The sequence below is a fragment of the Mercenaria mercenaria genome, chromosome 10 (genome assembly GCF_021730395.1).
Source record: "Mercenaria mercenaria strain notata chromosome 10, MADL_Memer_1, whole genome shotgun sequence".
Classification (NCBI taxonomy): Eukaryota; Metazoa; Mollusca; class Bivalvia; order Venerida; family Veneridae; genus Mercenaria; species Mercenaria mercenaria.
Window position 1 is genome coordinate 29,059,103 of NC_069370.1, and position 20,616 is coordinate 29,079,718.

The 20,616-nt window shown below is 38.1% G+C and overlaps 1 protein-coding gene across 6 annotated transcripts in view; it reads right to left on the bottom strand.

The window, feature by feature from the left end:
• Positions 1–20,616, bottom strand: part of LOC123559573 (phosphatidylinositol 4,5-bisphosphate 3-kinase catalytic subunit beta isoform-like) — a 163,735-nt gene that overhangs the window by 79,522 nt on the left and 63,597 nt on the right. For all 6 annotated transcript variants that reach the window (XM_045351509.2, XM_045351508.2, XM_045351510.2 and 3 more), the window contains exons 9-10: positions 19,317–19,392; positions 12,567–12,733 (exon numbers count right to left, since the gene is read on the bottom strand). In XM_045351509.2, the coding sequence (XP_045207444.2) occupies positions 12,567–12,733; positions 19,317–19,392 (243 nt within the window). The remainder of the gene's footprint in view (positions 1–12,566; positions 12,734–19,316; positions 19,393–20,616) is intronic.

Genomic DNA, 20,616 nt, shown 5'->3' on the forward strand with positions numbered 1-20,616 from the left:
TCCATTGAGAAATATGGCCTCTAGAGAGGTCACAAAGTTTTTCTATTTTTAGACCTACTGACCTAGTTTTTGACCACTCATGACCCAGTTACGAACTTGACCTAGATATCATCAAGTTGAACATTCTGACCAATCTTCATGAAGATCCATTGAGAAATATGGCCTCTAGAGATGTCACAAGGCTTTTCTATTTTTAGACCTACTGACCTAGTTTTTGACCATACGTGACCCAGTTTCAAACCTGACCTAGATATCATCAAGATGAACATTCTGATCAATTTTCATGAAGATCCATTGAGAAATATGGCCTCTAGACAGGTCACAAGGTTTTTCTATTTTTAGACTTACTGACCTAGTTTTTGACCGTACGAGACCCAGTTTCGAACTTGACCTAGATATCATCAAGTTGAACACTCTCACCAATTTTCATGAAGATCCATTGAGAAATATGGCCTTTAGAGACGTCACAAGGTTTTTCTATTTTTAGATCTACTGACCTAGTTTTTGACCGCATATAACCCAGTTTCGAACTTGACCTAGATATCATCAAGGTGAACATTCTGACTAATTTTCATAAAGATCCCATGAAAAATATGGCCTCTAGTGAGGTCACAAGGTTTTTCTATTTTTAGATCTACTGACCTAGATATTGACCGCATGTGACCCAGTTTCGAACTTGTTCTAGATATCATCAAGATGAAGATTCTGACTAATTTTCATAAAGATCCCATGAAAAATATGGCCTCTAGAGAGGTCACAAAGTTTTTCTATTTTCAGACCTACTGACCTAGTTTTTGACCGCACGTGACCCATTTTCGAACTTGACCTAGATATCATCAAGATGAACATTCTGACCAATTTTCATGAAGATCCATTGTGAAATATGGCCTATAGAGAGGTCACAAGGTTTTTCTATTTTTAGATCTACTGACCTAGTTTTTGATCCCACGTGACCCAGTTTTGAACTTGACATAGATATCATCAAGGTGAACATTCTGACCAATTTTCATGAAGATCCATTGAGAAATATGGCCTCTAGAGAGGTCACAAAGTTTTTCTATTTTTAGACCTACTGACCTAGTTTTTGACCGCTCATGACCCAGTTTCGAACTTGACCTAGATATCATCAAGTTGAACATTCTGACCAATCTTCATGAAGATCCATTGAGAAATATGGCCTCTAGAGATGTCACAAGGCTTTTCTATTTTTAGACCTACTGACCTAGTTTTTGACCATACGTGACCCAGTTTCAAACCTGACCTAGATATCATTAAGATGAACATTCTGATCAATTTTCATGAAGATCCATTGAAAAATATGGCCTCTAGAGAGGTCACAAGGTTTTTCTATTTTTAGACTTACTGACCTAGTTTTTGACCGTACGAGACCCAGTTTCGAACTTGACCTAGATATCATCAAGTTGAACACTCTCACTAATTTTCATGAAGATCCATTGAGAAATATGGCCTCTAGAGACGTCACAAGGTTTTTCTATTTTTAGATCTACTGACCTAGTTTTTGACCGCATATGACCCAGTTTCGAACTTGACCTAGATATCATCAAGGTAAACATTCTGACTAATTTTCATAAAGATCCCATGAAAAATATGGCCTCTAGAGAGGTCACAAGGTTTTTCTATTTTTAGATCTACTGACCTAGATATTGACCGCATGTGACCCAGTTTCGAACTTGATCTAGATATCATCAAGGTGAACATTCTGACTAATTTTCATAAAGATCCCATGAAAAATATGGCCTCTAGAGAGGTCACAAAGTTTTTCTATTTTCAGACCTACTGACCTAGTTTTTGACCGCACGTGACCCATTTTCGAACTTGACCTAGATATCATCAAGATGAACATTCTGACCAATTTTCATGAAGATCCATTGAGAAATATGGCCTATAGAGAGGTCACAAGGTTTTTCTATTTTTAGATCTACTGACCTAGTTTTTGATCCCACATGACCCAGTTTCGAACTTGACCTAGATATCATCAAGGTGAAAATTCTGACCAATTTTCATGAAGTTCCATTGAGAAATATGGCCTCTAGAGAGGTCACAAAGTTTTTCTATTTTTAGACCTACTGACCTAGTTTTTGACCGCTCATGACCCAGTTTCAAACTTGACCTAGATATCATCAAGTTGAACATTCTGACCAATCTTCATGAAGATCTCATGAAAAATATGGCCTCTAGAGAGGTCACAAGTTTTTTCTATTTTTAGGCCTACTGACCTGGTTTTTGACCGCACGTGACCCAGTTTCGAACTTGACCTAGATATCATCAAGATGAACATTCTGATCAACTTTCATAAAGATCCCATGAAAAATGTGACCTCTAGAGTGGTCACAAGCTAAAGTTTACGCACGCACGCACGCACGAACGGACGGACGGACGACGGACGACGGACGCCACGCATTCACAAAAGCTCACCTTGTCACTTTGTGACAGGTGAGCTAAAAAGTAAAATAGGGTTATGGAACCTGCATGGTGCTTATCAGCTCATGACAGTGAACTAGTGTGTGAAGTTTCAATCCTTTCCCATTAGTGGATACTGAGATACCAGCTTACATACAAAAAATTAACCAAAAATTTCTATGTTGAAAAAGGGGCATAATTTTGTAAAAAAGCAAAATAAAGTTATGGGACCTGCTTTGGGCATGTCAGATCATGACAGTGAACAAGTGTGTGAAGTTTCAATCCATTCCCATTAGTGAGTACTGAGATACCAGCTTACATACAAAACCTTAACCAAAAAAATCTAAGTTGAAAAAGGGGCATAATTTTGTAAAAAAGCAAAATATAGTTATGGAACCTGTGAAATGTAAGTCAGTTTATCACAGTAAATAAGTGTGTGAAGTTTCAATCCATTCCTACAAGTGGTTACTGAGATACCAGCTTACATACAAAACCTTAACCAAAAATTTCTAAGTCAAAAAAGGGGCATAATTTTGTAAAAAAGCAAAACAGAGTTATGGAACCTGTGCAATGTAAGTCAGTTTATCACAGTGAATAAGTGTGTGAAGTTTCAATCCATTCCCACAAGTGGTTTCTGAGATACCAGCTTACATACAAAAACTTAACCAAATCGGGACGCAGACGCGGACGCCGACGCGGACGCCGACGCATGGGCGAGTCCAATAGCTCTACTATTCTATGAATAGTCGAGCTAAAAAGTATACTTATGGTGAATATTTACACGAGGATTAATTTTTACAAGATGTAGGGCCTCGCCAATATAGCGAAAATTAAACCCTCGCGAACATTTCTGCTTTTACAGTAAATTGAATGAATATAAAAGTTGAAAATCGGGCATTATTTTGTAAATCTGCAAATCAAAGTTATGGAACCTGTACAACGCATGTCAGGTCATCAAAGTGGACAAGTATGTGAAGTTTCAATCCATTTCCATAAGTGAGTACTGAGATACCAGCTTACATACAAAAACTTAACCAAAATTTGCTAAGTAGTTAAAGGGACATAATTTTGTAAACATGTAAAGTAGAGTTATGGAATCTGTGTACTGAATGTCAGATTATCACACTGAACAAGTGTATGAATTGTCATGACAGTGGAAGTGTGTGAAGTTTCAATCCATTCCCATTAGTGGGTACTGAGATACCAGCTTACATACAAAAACTTAACCAAAAACTGCTAAGTCAAACAAGGCAATCGGTAATATCAATGGATGCTCCCCGAAGCCAATATCAAAAAAACTAGGGTCAGGTAGAGTTGTGGTTCTTAGTTACTGCACTTCCTCTCAAAGACCTTAATAAATGTGTTTAGTATAAAGTCAATCCTTTATATAGTTTTCAAATTATTCTCCGGACAATCTTTTAACATAAGGGAAATAATAAAAATAGGGTAATCTAGAGTTATTGTTCATATGTACTGCACTCCCCATCAATGTGTTCTATAATAATTTAAAATTTTAAGACAGTATCTCTTATAGTTAAGGAGACAAAGTTTGTATAACAAAGAGAGGAAATTAAAAAAAATGAGGCCAGCAAGAGTTATGGTTCTCAGTTACTGCACTTCCTCTCACTAACCTCTATAAATGTGTTAAGTATTGAGTCAATCATTTATATAATTTTCAAGTAATACACCGTAAAGTTTTCAAACATAAAGGGAGATAATTCAAAAACAGGGTAAGATATAGTTATTGTTCTTTGACAGTTGATTTCTACCAATATGTAAAGTATTAACTTAATCCCTCACATAGTTTTCAGGTTATGCTCTGAACAAGCTCTTTTCACATATGAGGAGATAATTCAACAACAGCTGTCCATAAGCCAGCCAATGCTCTACTATTTGAATTGTTGTCCCAGAAGCAGGAATATTACCCTAAATGTTAAAATATCTAAAGAGTTTCAATCCAGTATCTGCATTAGTTTCGGAGATGCATGCAAAACTTAAACCAGAAGTTTCAAGTTCAAAAGGGGGCATAATTTAGCCAAATGCAAACTTGACCCAGTGAGGTTGGCAATTGACCTAGAAAAAGAAAAAATAAGTTTTCAAAGCTATATGGCTTTAAGCAATAGCTATATGTACTTGCATGCAAAACTTTAACCAGGATTTTTTTAAGTCCAAAAAAGGGGACATAATTTGGCCAAAATATATGTCAGAGTTATGGGACTTGATGCTATCAAACTAGTTTGATAACCACAAAGACACATGTGAAGTTTCAATACAATATCTGCATTAGTTTTGGGGATAGTAACTTGCATGCAAAACTTTAACCAGAATTTTCTAAGTCTAGAAGGGGGCATAATTTGCCCAAAATACATGTCAGAGTTATAGGACTTGACCAAGTGAGGTTGTAATTTTACCTAGAAAAATAAAATAAGTTTCAAAGCTACATGCCTTTGAGTAATAGCTAGTGATGAGAACTGGACAGCAGAAGCAGAATCGATTAATCAGTCCGAATGAATCGGAACCGAAAGACCAAAATATACTATTGTAATGTAGCAATATGGTAGTACCAGCAAAACTTTCTCAAGACTTTCACATTACTGTATGACTTTTGATGATGAAGAATTCTATGACACAGCTGCTGTAGTGTGCAGCCTTTAGCAACTGTCGGGCAATCAGGGCCAAGTTGTTTGAATCTTTAACCAGCTGTTAAACTAATTGCTGGTTAGATTTTGATTCAAAATATTTGTCTTGATGGGAAATATTAGTATGATTTTTGTCGAGCCCGCTTGCCGATGCCAAGACATAGTTGTCCAAATGGCTCTTCGGTGTATGTGCGTGCGTCTGTCCATGCGTGCGTGCGTGCATCCGGATTTCTTTGTCCAGACCGTAACTTTGACATGCATGGAGCAATCTTGTTTATATTTGACATGAATGTTAACCTCAGTTAGATGGAGTGTCATGCACAAACCGCAGGTTCCTATCTCAAAGGTCAAGGTCACACTTACAGGTCAAAGGTCAAATTCAAAAATGACTTTGTCCGGAGCATTTCTTCTTCATGCATGGAGGGATTTTGATGCAACTTGGCACAATTGTTCACCATCATGAGACAGAGTGTCATGCGCAAGAACCAGGTCCCTAGGTCTAAGGTCAAGGTCACACTTAGAGGTCAAAGGATACAAGAATGACAACTTTATCCGGAGCATTTCTTCTTCATGCATGGAGGGATTTTGATGTAACTTGGCACAAATGTTCACCACCATGAGACGGAGTGTCATGCGCAAGAACCAGGTCCCTAGGTCTAAGGTCAAGGTCACACTTAGAGGTCAAAAGTCTGATACAAGAATGACTTTGTCTGGAGCTTTTCTTTTTGATGCCTAGAGGGATTTTGATGTAACTTGGCACAATTGTTTATCATCATGAGACGGAGTGTTGTGCGCAAAATCCTAGAATTACTTCCCTTTGTTGTTACTATAAATAGCTTATATTTGTAACTTTTTTATTACTGGTCGTAGGGAAAAATCAAGACCACTTTTCTGTAGTACAACATGCATGTTACATCCAATTTTCAGGTGAATTTTGACCTATCTCTACTGGTGAGGATTTTTGTGTGGACTTAGAATTTTTTTTTTCTTTTTTTTTTTTTTTTTTTTTAAGATGACGTCCCTTAGTTGTTACTTTAAATAACTTGTATTGTAACTTTTTGCAATCTCTTTTTTATTTGGCATAAATGTTTACCTCTATGAAACAGGGAGTGTCATGTGCAACTCCCAGTCCTTTTGACAGCTGGCGGGCTCGACATGTTGCCCGTGGGCATCTAGTTTTTATTTTACTGTGAAGGCTTTTTATTGTTCATAGTCTTTAACTCATACATTTGTTTTTCAAAGTTCTAAAATGTCTACATATAGCCTTAAAAGTTAACGAACTGTTAGCTTAACCGGCTGTTTAAAGTTTCAAACAACACAGTCCAAACTGTGATCTAGGAGGAACTATTGGACCAAATGGAAAACTAACTGGAATTTATTTTTTCTCCATGACTGAAAGACCTGGCATTCAAGTCATGCTAGATACACTGCCAAATTTGACATGGAAATAACTTGGGGACATTCCTGGCTGACCTTGAATTAGTTCTATCATCTTTTTTTGAATTAACATCCACTATTTTGTATTGTAGGAATAATAAAAGCTTGTCAAACAAGTGAATTAAGTATTGCCATGCAACAGAAAGTCCCCTACTGAAAGGCACCTAATTTTCTCTACTGCAGTATTGTATAATATACACAATATGTTATAACAAAACACTTGGATTAAAATTTGCATATACAAAAACCTACAGTTGTTGATTGTTTCATCACATCTAATAAGAAATAAGGCACTGCCTCAATCAGGAATTGATCCGACTTCAACTCATCCCATAACATTTGAAAAGAGCTGTCTAATGACAGCAAGGAAGGACACATTTTTTAAATTCAATATTAAATATCTCATTCGGTATACCGCATGTTACCGTAAAGGGATCGATCCCGATTTTCGTCGCTACGCGTAGGATCGATTCCCTATCAATTTAAAAGTAGATCTTGGAATAAAAACAACACTGCCCATATTGTATTGTATTAAATGCAATTTCTACCTCCTGGATAGGGCACCCTCCAGAGAGGTATATTTATTTATATGAACTGTGCTCACTAGGTGCTTTTATTTACAAGTGAACATTACGTGTCTATAATGTGTACTTATGTGCAAGATGTTGTGGTTCGGATAAGTTATGTGGACGCTTATTAGGCACAAGGAAAAAGCGTATTCTTCCAAAAAATCCTAAGTCAGGCGCTCAGTGCATGTGCCGGAAGTACACATTTTTTAATTCGATAGTATATATCTCAATCGGTATAGCGCATGTTACCGTAGAGGGATCAATCCTGAATTTCCCAAATGACGAAAATTGGTAGGATCATTCCCTATAAACAGGAGTGCCAGAATGTCACAATATACGCCTGTCATAGCAAATTTCTTTACACTAGCACCTGTATTTTCATATGGAATTTTTTTGGCCAATTATAAAAAAGCTATAATATAAGTTATTTATAGTAACAACAAAGGGAAGTAAATCTTAAAAAAAAAATTCTTTTTAACATAAGTCCACACAAATCTCTCTACCAGGTAGGGATAGGTCAAAATACACCTAAACAAGAGTGCCAGAATGTCGCAATATACGCCCGTCACAGCAAATTTCTTTACACTAGCACTTGTATTTGCAAATGGAATTTTAATTTTGTGGTTGTTTAGTAATTATTGTAATTCTTTTGTTTTTCTAAGTCCACAAAAAACTCATACCTTAAAATACACCTAAAATTTGAAAGTAACATCTATGTTGTACCACAGAAAAGTGGTTTTTCCCTACAGTCAATTATAAAAAAGTTACAAAATAAGTTATTTATAGTAACAACTAAGGGAAGTTAATCTTAAAAAAAAAAATCCCCCCCCCAAAAAATTGTAAGTCCACACAAAATTCTTTACCAGGTAGAGATGGGTCAAAATAACCTCAAAATTGGATGTAACATGCATGTTGTACTACAGAAAAGTGGTCTCGATTTTTCCCTATGACTAGTAGTGAAAAAGTTACAATATAAGCTATAATAAAAGTATTTATAGTAACAACAAAGGGAAGTTATTCTAAAGAAGGGACCTGTGCATGACACTCTGTCTCATGATGGTGAACAATTGTGCCAAGTTACTTCAAAATCCCTCCATGCATGAAGAAGATATGTTCCGGACAAAGTTATTCTTGAATTTGACCTTTGACCTCTAAGTGTGACCTTTACCTTAGACCTAGGGACCTGGTTCTTGCACATGACACTCCGTCTCATGATGATGAACAACTTGGCCAAGTTTCATCAAAATCCCTCCATGCATGAAGAAGATATGCTCCAGACAAAGTCTGTGGACAAAAGCCCGCCCGCCCAACTGCCCATCCGCCCGCCTGCCAGAAGAGTTCCCATAATTAGTCCCATTCTTCATATGGGTGTATAAAAATGGATGCAACATGCATGTTGTACCACAGAAAAGTGTCTCGATTTTTCCCTAAGGCCAGTAATAATAAAGTAGTTAAGCTATTTTAGCAACAACAAAGGGAAGTAATTCTAACAAGAGGACCATGATGGTCCTGAATCGCTCACCTTCTCCACATGACCCAATTTTCATGAAGATCCATTGAAAAATATGGCTTCTAGAGAGGTCACAAGGTTTTTCTATTATTTGACCTAATGACCTAGTTTTTAAAGGCACATGACCCAGTTTTGAACTTGACCTAGATATTATCAAGGTGAACATTCTCACCAATTTTCATGAAGATCTCATGAAGAGTATTGCCTCTAGAGAGGTCACAAGGTTTTTCTATTTTTATACCTACTGACCTAGTTTTGACCACACGTGACCCAGTTTCAAATTTTATCTAGATATCATCAAGGTGAACATTCAGACAAATTTTCATGAAGATCCATTGAAAAATATGGCCTCTAAAGTGGTCAAAAGGTTTTTCTATTTTTAGTCCTACTGACCTAGTTTTTGACCGCAGTTGACCCAGTTTCAAATTTGATCTAGATATCATCAAGATGAATATTCAGACCATCGTTCATACAGATCCATTGAAAAATATAGCCTCTAGAGAGGTCACAAGGTTTTTTATTATTTCACCTACTGACCTAGTTTTTGATTACACGTGACCAAGTTTCGAACTTGACCTAGATATCATCAAGGTGAACATTCTGACCAATTTTCATAAAGATCCATTGAAAAATATGGCCTCTAGAGAGGTCACAAGGTTTTTCTATTATTTGACCTACTGACCTAGTTTTTGATGGCACGTGACCCAGTTTCAAACTTGACCTAAATATCATCAAGATGTACATTCTGACCAATTTTCATGAAGATCCATTGAAAAGTATGGCCTCTAGAGAGGTCACAAGGTTTTTCTATTTTTAGACCTACTGACCTAGTTTTTGACCGCAGTTGACCCAGTTTCAAACTTGACCTAGATATCATCAAGATGAACATTCAAACCAACTTTCATACAGATCCCATGAAAAATATGGCCTCTAGAGAGGTCACAAGGTTTTTCTATTATTTGACCTACTGACCTAGTTTTTGATGGCATGTGACCCAGTTTCGAACCTGACCTAGATATCATCAAGGTGAACATTCTGACCAATTTTCATGAACATTCATTGAAAAGTATAGCCTCTAGAGAGGTCACAAGGTTTTTCTATTTTTAGACCTACTGACCTAGTTTTTGACCACACGTGACCCAGTTTCGTACTTGACCTAGATATCATCAAGATGAACATTCAGACCAATTTTCATATAGATCCCATGAAAAATATGGCCTCTAGAGAGGTCACAAGGTTTCTCTATTATTTGACCTACTGACCTAGTTTTTGAAGGCACATGACCCAGTTTCGAACTTGGCCTAGATATCATCAAGATAAACATTCTGACCAATTTTCATGAAGATCCATTGAAAAGTACAGCCTCTAGAGAGGTCACAAGGTTTTTCTATTTTTAGACCTACTGACCTAGTTTTTGAAGGCACGTGACCCAGTTTCGAACTTGACCTAGATATCATCAAGTTGAACATTCTGACCAACTTTCATAAAGATCCCATGAAAAATGTGACCTCTAGAGTGGTCACAAGCAAAAGTTTACGGACGCACGCACGGACGGACAACGGACAACGGACGCCGCGTGATCACAAAAGCTCACCTTGTCACTTTGTGACAGGTGAGCTAAAAACACGGGTGCCTCATGGTGGTGAACTTTTGTGCCAAGTTACATCAAAATCCCTCCATGCATGAAGAAGAAATGCTCCAGACTATAAGGATCTTACATGCCTGCCTGTGTAAGACGGGGTTTTCCCTACCCGAGGGATAGTGTGGAATGGAAAACCAAGCGTTTGCGAGATTTTTTATCCATGCTGTCCCGAGGGTAGGGAAAACTGCTGTCTTACACAGGCAGACATGTTAGATCATTTTTCTTGCCTATCATGTTCAAAATAGATCGTGGAGACAAATAGGTTTGGATATTTCCTGACATTATTTATAAAGTTTATGACGTCACAATGGTACCAGTACTGTGTGACGTCACCTTAGTGCACGCTATTTTAGACAAGGTTTTTCCCTAGGGAAAGACAGGAATATCTATCCCCGGCCCGTGCTCGGATAAATGTATACTTTCCCCGCTAGGTAGGCAAGAAAAAGTCATTCTTGTATCTGACCTTTGACCTCTAAGTGTGACCTTGACCTTAGACCTAGGGACCTGGTTCTTGCACAATCCGTCTCCTGGTGGTGAACATTTGTTCCAAGTTACATCAAAACCCTTCCAAATGTTCCGGACAAAGTGGTTCCTATATCTGACCTTTGGCCTCCAAATGTGACCTTGACCTTAGACCTAGGGACCTTGTTCTTGCACAAGACACTCCGTCTTATGGTGGGGAACATTTGTGCCAAGTAAGATTAAAATCCCTTTAAGGATTGTTGAGTTACAGACTGGACAGGAAAAAAGCCCTTTTGGCCTATGACTTCCAAGTGAGACCTTGACCTTTCAGCTAAGGGCCTGGGTTTTGCGCATGACACATTGTCTCATGCAAGGGAATATTTGTGGGAACTGGTATTTAAATCCTGTTTTGCGTAACAAAGTTAAAGATTGGACAGGAAAAAAATCCTATTGTCCTTTGATCTCCAAGTGTGACCTTGACCTTTCAGCTAGGGTTCTGGGTGTTGCGCATGACACATCGTCTCATCCTGGGGAACATTTATGCCAAGTAATATTGTAATCCCTTAATAAATGAAAGAGTTAAGGACCAGACATGAAATTGCGCACGAATGGAAGTACGGAAAAGCGCATTCCTAAAGTCCCCGAAATCTGAAAATCGTTTCCAATTAAATAAGAAGTGGGTGGGATACCTTCATTAATGTATGCTTTAAAGCATATTTTGTAAATATCTCTAGTAGTATCAAGGTTTTCCTTAAAAAGAGCCAACCTCCGGGATTCAGGCTTCATGCAGAACCCAAAATATTTCCAGGCGTCTGATTCTGTGCTGCCAGAAGAATGAATTTTTCACTATTGTTACGATCATGAACTGGCCTGACAGCATTCTCCATTTTAAAGAGCAGATATTTTGAAATACTAACCCAAAGATTATAAAAGCGCAAAAGTATTTACGCTAAACAGCAAGAGATATCTGAAAAGTCTTGAAAGTTTTATTTTAATTTTACAACAAAATCAGCGACTAGAATCGACTCTTTGTGGTCAGAATCGATGTCGCCGACTTTGAAGTTTTGGTGATGATTAATCAAACATCTATAGGCAACAATTGGAACATCACTAGTAATAGCTATATGTTCTTGCACGCAAAACTTTAACCAGGACTTTCGAAATCCAAAAGTGGGCATAATTTGGCCAAAATGCATGTCAGAGTTATGGGGCTTGATGCTATCATCAACATTTATAACTCCAAAGACACAAGTGAAGTTTCAATTCAATATCTGCATTAGTTGTGGAGAAAGTAACATGCATGTAAAACTTTAACCAGGATTTTCTATGTCACTTTAACCAGAATTTTTTAAGTCCAAAAGGGGGCATAATTTGGCCAAAATATATGTCAGAGTTATGGGACTTGGCCCAGTGAGGTTGGTAACTGACCTAGAAAATGGAGAAATAAGTTTAACAGCTATATGCCTTAAATGATAGCCATATGTACTTGCATGCAAAACTTCAAGAAAGGTGTGACGCCGACGCCAGGGTGAGTAGAATAGCTAGACTATTCTTCTAATAGTCAAGCTAAACAGAAAAGTCATAAACATCTACATTTCATGAACATTTCATTGTTGTAAGTCATACAGAAACTTTTCCAGCTTTTAATGGTGGAGGAATCAGGCACTGTATCAGAGTGTAAGCCCTGGCACCTGGGTATCAGACACCTAACCAACAGGACCAGAATGTGAGCCCTGGCACCTGGGTATCAGACATTACCAACAGGACCAGAGTGTGAGTCCTGGCACCTGGGTATCAGACATTACCAACAGGACCAGAGTGTGAGCCCTGGCACCTGGGTATCAGACATCTTACCAACAAGACGAGCATTCCTATGCAGTATTTACCTTATCAATGTTATCTCTAACTTGGTCAGAAGTGATTTCCACATTTTGTATACCCTTCACCTGGAACTCGAAGCAGTCCTCAATGTCCCAGACCAGGGCGTCCTGGTGTTTGTTCAACATGTGGTATTGAGGTAATTTTGGTAGTGGTCTTTGTCTTGAACTTGGATCTGCAATAAACATAACATTATATATATTACACTTTTTGAACTTAACCTATATAATTTTTATGTAATACACATTTTGTAATTCCCAAGTTCTATTTTTCAATGCAATGATGTGTAAGCACAGCTTGTGCCTGATTCCATTTACGTCTTACAATTGCTATATTCATAATTATAAGATTTTGGGTTAATTACAGTTACAGCTGGATCCCAGTATACTGGTAACACATTATGCTATATACAACTGTTTAAAGGGAACCAACAAATTGTTACAAAAAACACTTGTAAAATACTATTTGCGAAATAAGATCAATCAAAATGACTTCTTTAAACACTATCAATCAAAATCAGAGAAGGTCACATCAAAAGAAGGGGAATCTATCTGGTATTTAAAACTTTATGTGTTCCCATAGGACACAGGTGCCCCCTACTTTTGTCACTACTGTACATGGTTTCATGACTCCAGGTGAAATATCTTTTAAGATATATGCAACAGAAACTTTATGTACTTTATGTGTATTTTTCACAACATTATATGCACTATGCACAACAAGGAATTGTACCGATCACTTATGTGAAGTTTCATTCAATTGTGTGCATGGGTTCAGGAGATTAGGTGCACACAAGATTGCATATGCAGACTCTAGGTATATAGTATAGTAACAAAAAACAAAGTCCCATAACTCTGCAATTTTTTTTCTGAAAGAACCAAACATGCTCCATGAACATCTAGGGTTGATACTGATCACTTGTGTGAAGTTTCATTAAATTGAGTTAAGGGGGATGAGGAGAGTTGGTGTGCACAAGATTATGTCTACTGACAAAATTACACAGGTCATCCAAATATCTATACTGTAAATCTTTTCGATCCAGGGGCATAATTTGGTAGAGGAACACTAGGCTATGCAACATACAAAATATCATAAGTCTATGCCTTGCAGTTTTAGGCAAGAACATTTCTAAAGTTTTTTTATTGTATAAGTCAATGTAAAACTTGGGACCCCCGGGTGGGGCCTCTTTTTAACTCAGGGGCATAATCTGAATAATCTTCGTAGAGAACCACTACGCAATGCAACACACCAAATATCAAAGGCCTGGGTCTTGTGGTTTCAGACAAGAAGATTTTCAAAGTTTTTTTTTCCTATATAAGTCTATGTAAAACTTGGCACCCCTGGGGCAGGGCCTCTTTTCACCTCAGTGGCATGATTTGTACAACCTTCGTAGAGGACCACAAGGCAATGCTACATACCAAATATCAAAGGCCTAGGTCTTGCGGTTTCAGACAAGAAGATTTTCAATGTTTCAATGTGAGACACCCGGAGTAGGGCCTCTTTTCACCCCAGAGGCATAATTTGAACAATCTTCATAGAGGGCCGCAAGGCAATATGCTACATAACAAATATCAAAGACATAATTGAATAATCTTGGTAGGGAACCACCAGGCAATGCAACACACCAAATATCAAAGGCCTAGGTCTTGTGGCATCAGACAAGAAGATTTTCAGAAGTTTTTTCCTACATAAGTCTATGTAAAACATGGGACCATTAGGGCAAGGCCTCTTTTCAACCAAGGGGCACAATTTAAACAAAAGGCAATGCTACATACCAAATATCAAAGGCCCAGGTCTTGTGGTTTAAGACAAGACGATTTTCAAAGTTTTTCTTATATAAGTCTATGTAGAACTTGGGACCCTAAGGGGCATAATGTGAAAGATCTTCATAGAGGACCATTAGATGATGTCACATGCCAAATATCAAGGCTCTATGCCTTGCAGTTTTGGACAAGAAGATTTTTGCTTTTGGTTGTAATGGCAACCAGAGTTCTGCATGGAATTCAAATGTTTGAACAATTTTGAAAGGTGGCCACCCAAGGATCATTCCTGTGAGGTTTGGTATAGTTCTGCAGAGTGGTTTTCAAGAAAGATTTTTTTAGAAAACGTTGATGGGCATCCGACTCCCGACTGACACTGAGTGGTCACAAAAGCTCACCATGAGCCTTTGGCTCAGGTGAGCTAAAAATGACTATCATACTGAATAACATTACCTAAATAAAGAACTGTTTCATTATTAAAAGTACAAAAACATTGCTGACCTGTACTTGGGCTAAAGATTAAAATACTTATAGATAATACATTTGTATTACGTAATTTTGGCTGATCAACTGTCAGCATATCATGGGTGACTTCCGCTGCAATTAACTCTTGCAGTGTCATTAAATATTTGGAAGCCACAGTCCTTCTGTTTTCATTAAATCTTGTTATATAAGGACATTAAGTCCAAGCAACAAATTGTTGTTAAGGGGAAATCCGCAAAAATCATGTATGACCTTCATGACCATACATCTTTAATAATATTTAGATGTTTAATGGCTGCTATTTTTAGAATTAGGTAAGTCCAAAGCATTCACCAGTTGTAGTAGTTTACCTAGTAATTTTCCATGACACAGCATCATGCATAGGTAGGAAAAAACCTCCAGGGTCTTTGATTGCAAATTATTTGAAAAATTTTAATAGTAACCACATGATGTTTTACGCAAATATTGATGGTGAAATCCCATACTTTGCATTAGTAAACATCCGGAATTCATTTCTTTAGGAAAAAATAACAACAAAGCGATTGATTATATTAGACATGGAAAAGTATGTATTTGTTCAAAAGACCAATAGACGGAAATATATAGTAATCATTCCGGTAATTGATAACCACAGGTAAATACGCATCTGTTTGGTAACTGAGAGACACAGACTTATCGGTGTGGTAAAGGGTTAAGAGTAAGTTTACAGAGAACAGTTTATAAATCAGATATTTTTAGAAAGAAAATTGGGCAATAAAAGTAAATACTTTGTGATACATCAGTAGATACCAAAAATAGGAATTAATACTCTGTTAATAGTGCTACATACCAAGTTTGATGAAGATACATTAAGTGGTTCATGACAAAAAGTTGTTTAAAGGTTTTTCCATTTTTAGCTCTGGTGGCCCCTAAAAGGGGGTCAAAGTGATCCATTTGAACAAGGTTTTGAAGGAGATCCAAGCCAGGATGCTCCTGACCAAGTTTGTTGTATTCTGACCAGTAATATCAGAGAACATGTTTAGGTGAACTAGATGCCTACGGGCAATATGTCGAGCCCGCCAGCTGTCAAAAGGACTGGGAGTTATACATGACACTCCTTATCTCATTGAGGCAAACATTTATGCCAAATAAAAAAGAGATTGCAAAAAGTTACAATATAAGTTATTTGAAGTAACAACAAAGGAACGTAAATCTAAAAAAAAAAAAGAAAAAAAGAAAAAAAAAAAAAAAAAAAAAAAAAAAAATTTAAAAATTCTAAGTCCACACAGAAATCAACACCAGTAGAGATAGGTCAAAATACACCTGAAAATTGGATGTAACATGCATGTTGTACTACAGAAAAGTGGTCTTGATTTTTCACTACGACCAGTAATAAAAAAGTTACAAATATAAGCTATTTATAGTAACAACAAAGGGAAGTAATTCTAGGAGTTTACGCATGACACTCCATCGCCTGAAGATGAACAATTGTGCCAAGTTACATCAAAATCCCTCTATGCATCAAAAACAAATGCTCCAGACAAAGTCATTCTTGTATCTGACATTTGACCTCTAAGTGTGACCTTGACCTTAGACCTAGGGACCTGGTTCTTGCGCATGACACTCCGTCTCATGGTGGTGAACATTTGTGCCAAGTTACATCAAAATCCCTCCATGCATGAAGAAGAAATGCTCCGGACAAAGTTTTCATTCTTGTATCATTTGACCTCTAAGTGTGACCTTGACCTTAGACCTAGGGACCTGGTTCTTGTGTATGACACTCCGTCTCATGATGGTGAACAATTGTGCCAAGTTACATCAAAATCCCTCCATGCATGAAGAAGAAATGCTCCGGACAGTCATTTTTGAATTTGACCTTTGACCTGTAAGTGTGACTTTGACCTTTGAGATAGGAACCTGGGCTTTGCGCATGACACTCCGTCTCACTGAGGTTAACATTCATACCAAATATAAACAAGGCAGTCTGAAAGACAGCTAAATCCCCCGCCACTGCTATGGATAGTGAAAGGGTAAACCTTTGATTTTAGCTGTGACCTTGACCTTGAACTGACATGGCTGACTGATGAATTCTGCCCAACGTCTTGATGAGGTGATCATTTGACCCAAGTTTCATGAAAATCCTTCAAGGGGTTTAGGATATACAGAGCTGAAACCTTTGACCTTCAGTTGTGACCTTGACCTTGGGTTGACATGGCTGACTCATGAGTTCTTGATGAGGTGATCATTTGACCCAAGTTTGATGAAAATCCTTCAAGGGGTTTAGGACCTAAGATACAGAGTGGACACAAAATGGAAGGCTCAAACCTTCGACCCTTAGTTGTGACCTTGACCTTGAGCTGGCATTGTTGACTCATAATTTCTGCACATCATTTTGATGAGGTAATCATTTTACCCAAGTTTTATAAAATTCCTTCAAGGGGTTTAGGAGATATAGAGCGGACACGAAATGGAAGGCTCAAACCTTTGACCTTCAGTTGTGACCTTGACCTTGAGCCGACATGGCTGACTCATAAGTTCTGCACATCGCCTTGATGAGGTGATCGTTTGACCCAAGTTTGATGAAAATACTTCAAGGAGTTTAGGAGATATAGAGCGGACACAAAATGGAAGGCTCAAACCTTTGACCCTAAGTTGTGACCTTGACCTTGAGCCGGCATGACTGACTCATGGGTTCTGCACATCGTCTTGATGAGGTGATCATTTGACCCAAGTTTCATAAAATTCCTTCAAAGTTTAGGAGATATAGAGCGGACACAAAATGGAAGGCTCAAACTTTTGACCTTGAGTTGTGACCTTGACCATGAGCCAGCATGGCTGACTCATGGGTTTTGCACATCCTCTTGATGAGGTGATCATTTGACCCAAGTTTTATAAAATTTCTTCAAGGGGTTTATGAGATATAGAGCGGACACAAAATGGCAGGCTCAAACCTTTGACCTTGATTTGTGACCTTGACCTTGAACCCATAAGGCTGACTCTTGGGATCTGCACATCGTCTTGATGAGGTGATCATTTGACCCAAGTTTCATGAAAATCCTTCAAGGGGTTTAGGAGATATGGACCAGACACGATTTTGTTACGGATGGAAGGACGGACGCAGACCATTCCTATAATCCCTCCGCCATGGCGGAGGATTAACAAGATTGCTCCATGCATGTCAAAGTTATGGTCTGGACAAACAAATCTGGACGGACACACGGACGCACGCACGCACGCACATACACTGAACAGACATTTGGACAACTATGTCTTCGCTTCCGCAAGCGGGCTTGACAAAAATGTTGACAAAGGATGCAGGAGGAAGAAGGCATGATGCTGGACAATCCGCCTATTCTATAATCAATGGTAAACTTTCCTCACTAGCCTTCACAACTTTGACAATACAAAAACAATAGCTGTCACTGTTGTTGACAAATGCCCCCGAAGCATGCCCAAGAATGATACAGCTGTATGCGTAAAAAATCACACATCATTTCGTGACCTTGACCGTGACCTAAGAGACCTGAGTCATAAGCATGAAGGACATTCTCAATATGGTTAACATTTGTTTAAAATCATTTTCAAATCTCGTGATAAATGGCAGAATTATGAACCAGACAAGAAAACCATTGACTTCTCAGTGTGACCTTGACCTTGGAGCAAGGGGTCTGGGTCTTGTGCATGACACCTCATCTCATTATCAGGAACATTTATGCCAAGTAATTTCAAAATCCCTTCATTGATGGCAGAGTTGTGGCCCGTACAAGCAAGGGACCCTGTTAACCTCAAAGTGTGACCTTAACCTTAGAACTATGGGTCTGGAGCAAGGGGTCTGGGTCTTGTACATGACACCTCATCTCATTATGGAACATTTATGCCAAGTAATTTCAAAATCCCTTCATTGATGGCAGAGTTGTGGCCCGTACAAGCAAGGGTCCTTGTTAACCTTTAACCTTTAAGTGTGACCTTAACCTTAGAACTATGGGTCTGGACATGTCGTCTCATTATGAAAAACATTTATGCCAAGTAATTTCAAAATCCCTTGATGAATGGCAGAGTTATGGACCGGACACAAAACAGACCCAGTTAACCTTTGACTTCTACGTGTGACCTTGACCTTGGAGGTAGAGTCTGGATCTTGTGCATGACAAGTCGTCTCATTATGGTTAACATTTATGCCAAGTTATTTGAAAATCCCTTCATGGATGACAGAGTTATGGACCAGACATGAAACAGACCATGATAACCTTTGACCTCTAAGTGTGACCTTGACATTGAAGCTACAGGTCTGGGTCTTGCGCACGACACGTTGTCTCATTATAATGAACGTTTATACCATGTAATTTCAAAAACCCTTGATGGATGAAAGAGTTACAGCCCGGACAAGAATAAACGGGATGCACGCACCCTCTGACGCATGGACAGACAGTGCAATTTTAACATGCCCGCCTTCGGGGGCATAAAAATAGCTATACTCTCTTACAATGAGTGTACTTGCCTTCATTTAGGTAATACAGAAACAACAGTTTTACTCACCAACAGAGAGGATACTTTTTCTGTTGACTAACCAGAACTCTGGGGCCATGTTACGTTGAATACAGCTATATACATACTGAAATACAATAACAAATTCTTTATTCTAACACAAACTGATTTGTTTTCCTATCAAACAAACTGCTTTTTGATGAAATAGAACATTTTTACTATCTTCATAAAGGGTCACCCAAGAAACATTTGTGTAACACTGTTTTAAAACTGGGCCTGCTGTTTTGACAAGAATATTTTTAATGTTTCCATATATACATACAAGGAAAAAGTGGCCACACCCCCTGGAGACCATGTTTTTGCCAAAACAAGATAGTTTGTACAAGCTTCATAGAGAGTCACTCAAAGATCATTTGTGTGAAATTATTTCAAACTTGGGCCAGCAGTTTCATACAAGAACATATAGGGAAAGTGACCACACCCACTGGTTGCCATGCATTTTACAATCTTAATAATTCAAACAATGTTGGTAGATGGTCACACAAGGACCATTTGTATAAAACTAGATTTATTTAAAAACTGGGCAAGCACTTTCATAATGTTTCCACTATATTCATATAACGAAAAAAGACCACACCCTCTAGCAGCCATGTTATTTGATGAATCGTAACATTTTGAACCACTTTGACAGAGGGTTATGTTAGTATTATTTCTGTAAAATTATTTTGAAATCACTTTAAGAGAAGATGTTGTTACTATAAATTTCTATATTTTTAGCTCCTATGTGCAACCAAGTGGTTTTGAAAGAGGACCACGAAAGAAACATCAAGGCCAAGTTTCATCAACTTCCACCCAATGGTTTTTGAGGAGATGTTGTTTGAAGATAAATCTATTTAAACCATAATTATTCCTCCAGGGTGGGGCCATTTTTAACACCAGGGTGGGACCATACTTGACCCTAGTGATATAATTTGAACAATCTTGGTAGAAGCCCACTAGATGATGCTACATAACAAATATCAAAGCTCAGGCCAGTATTTTTTTATCTTTAGTTTTACCGACCCGCCGACCCTAAAATTTGGGAAAGTGAAAAAAAAAAAAAAAAATTCAGAAAAAAATCGAAGTGTCAAAAACTGATGCACACACGAGTGATCCGCCAACTGACCATAATTAAAACGGTAACTGAACGTTAAACGTGCGGCTTTTATACCAACAGTACGTCCAAAAAGAGATGTCAATTTTTCGTGCAACAAAAAGCACATCGATACGAACACCGTGTCCGTTTATCCGCGCCCAGCGATCGGCGGACACGTTGTGTCGTGGTGTGCAATCGCGGTGATTCTCTGTGTAT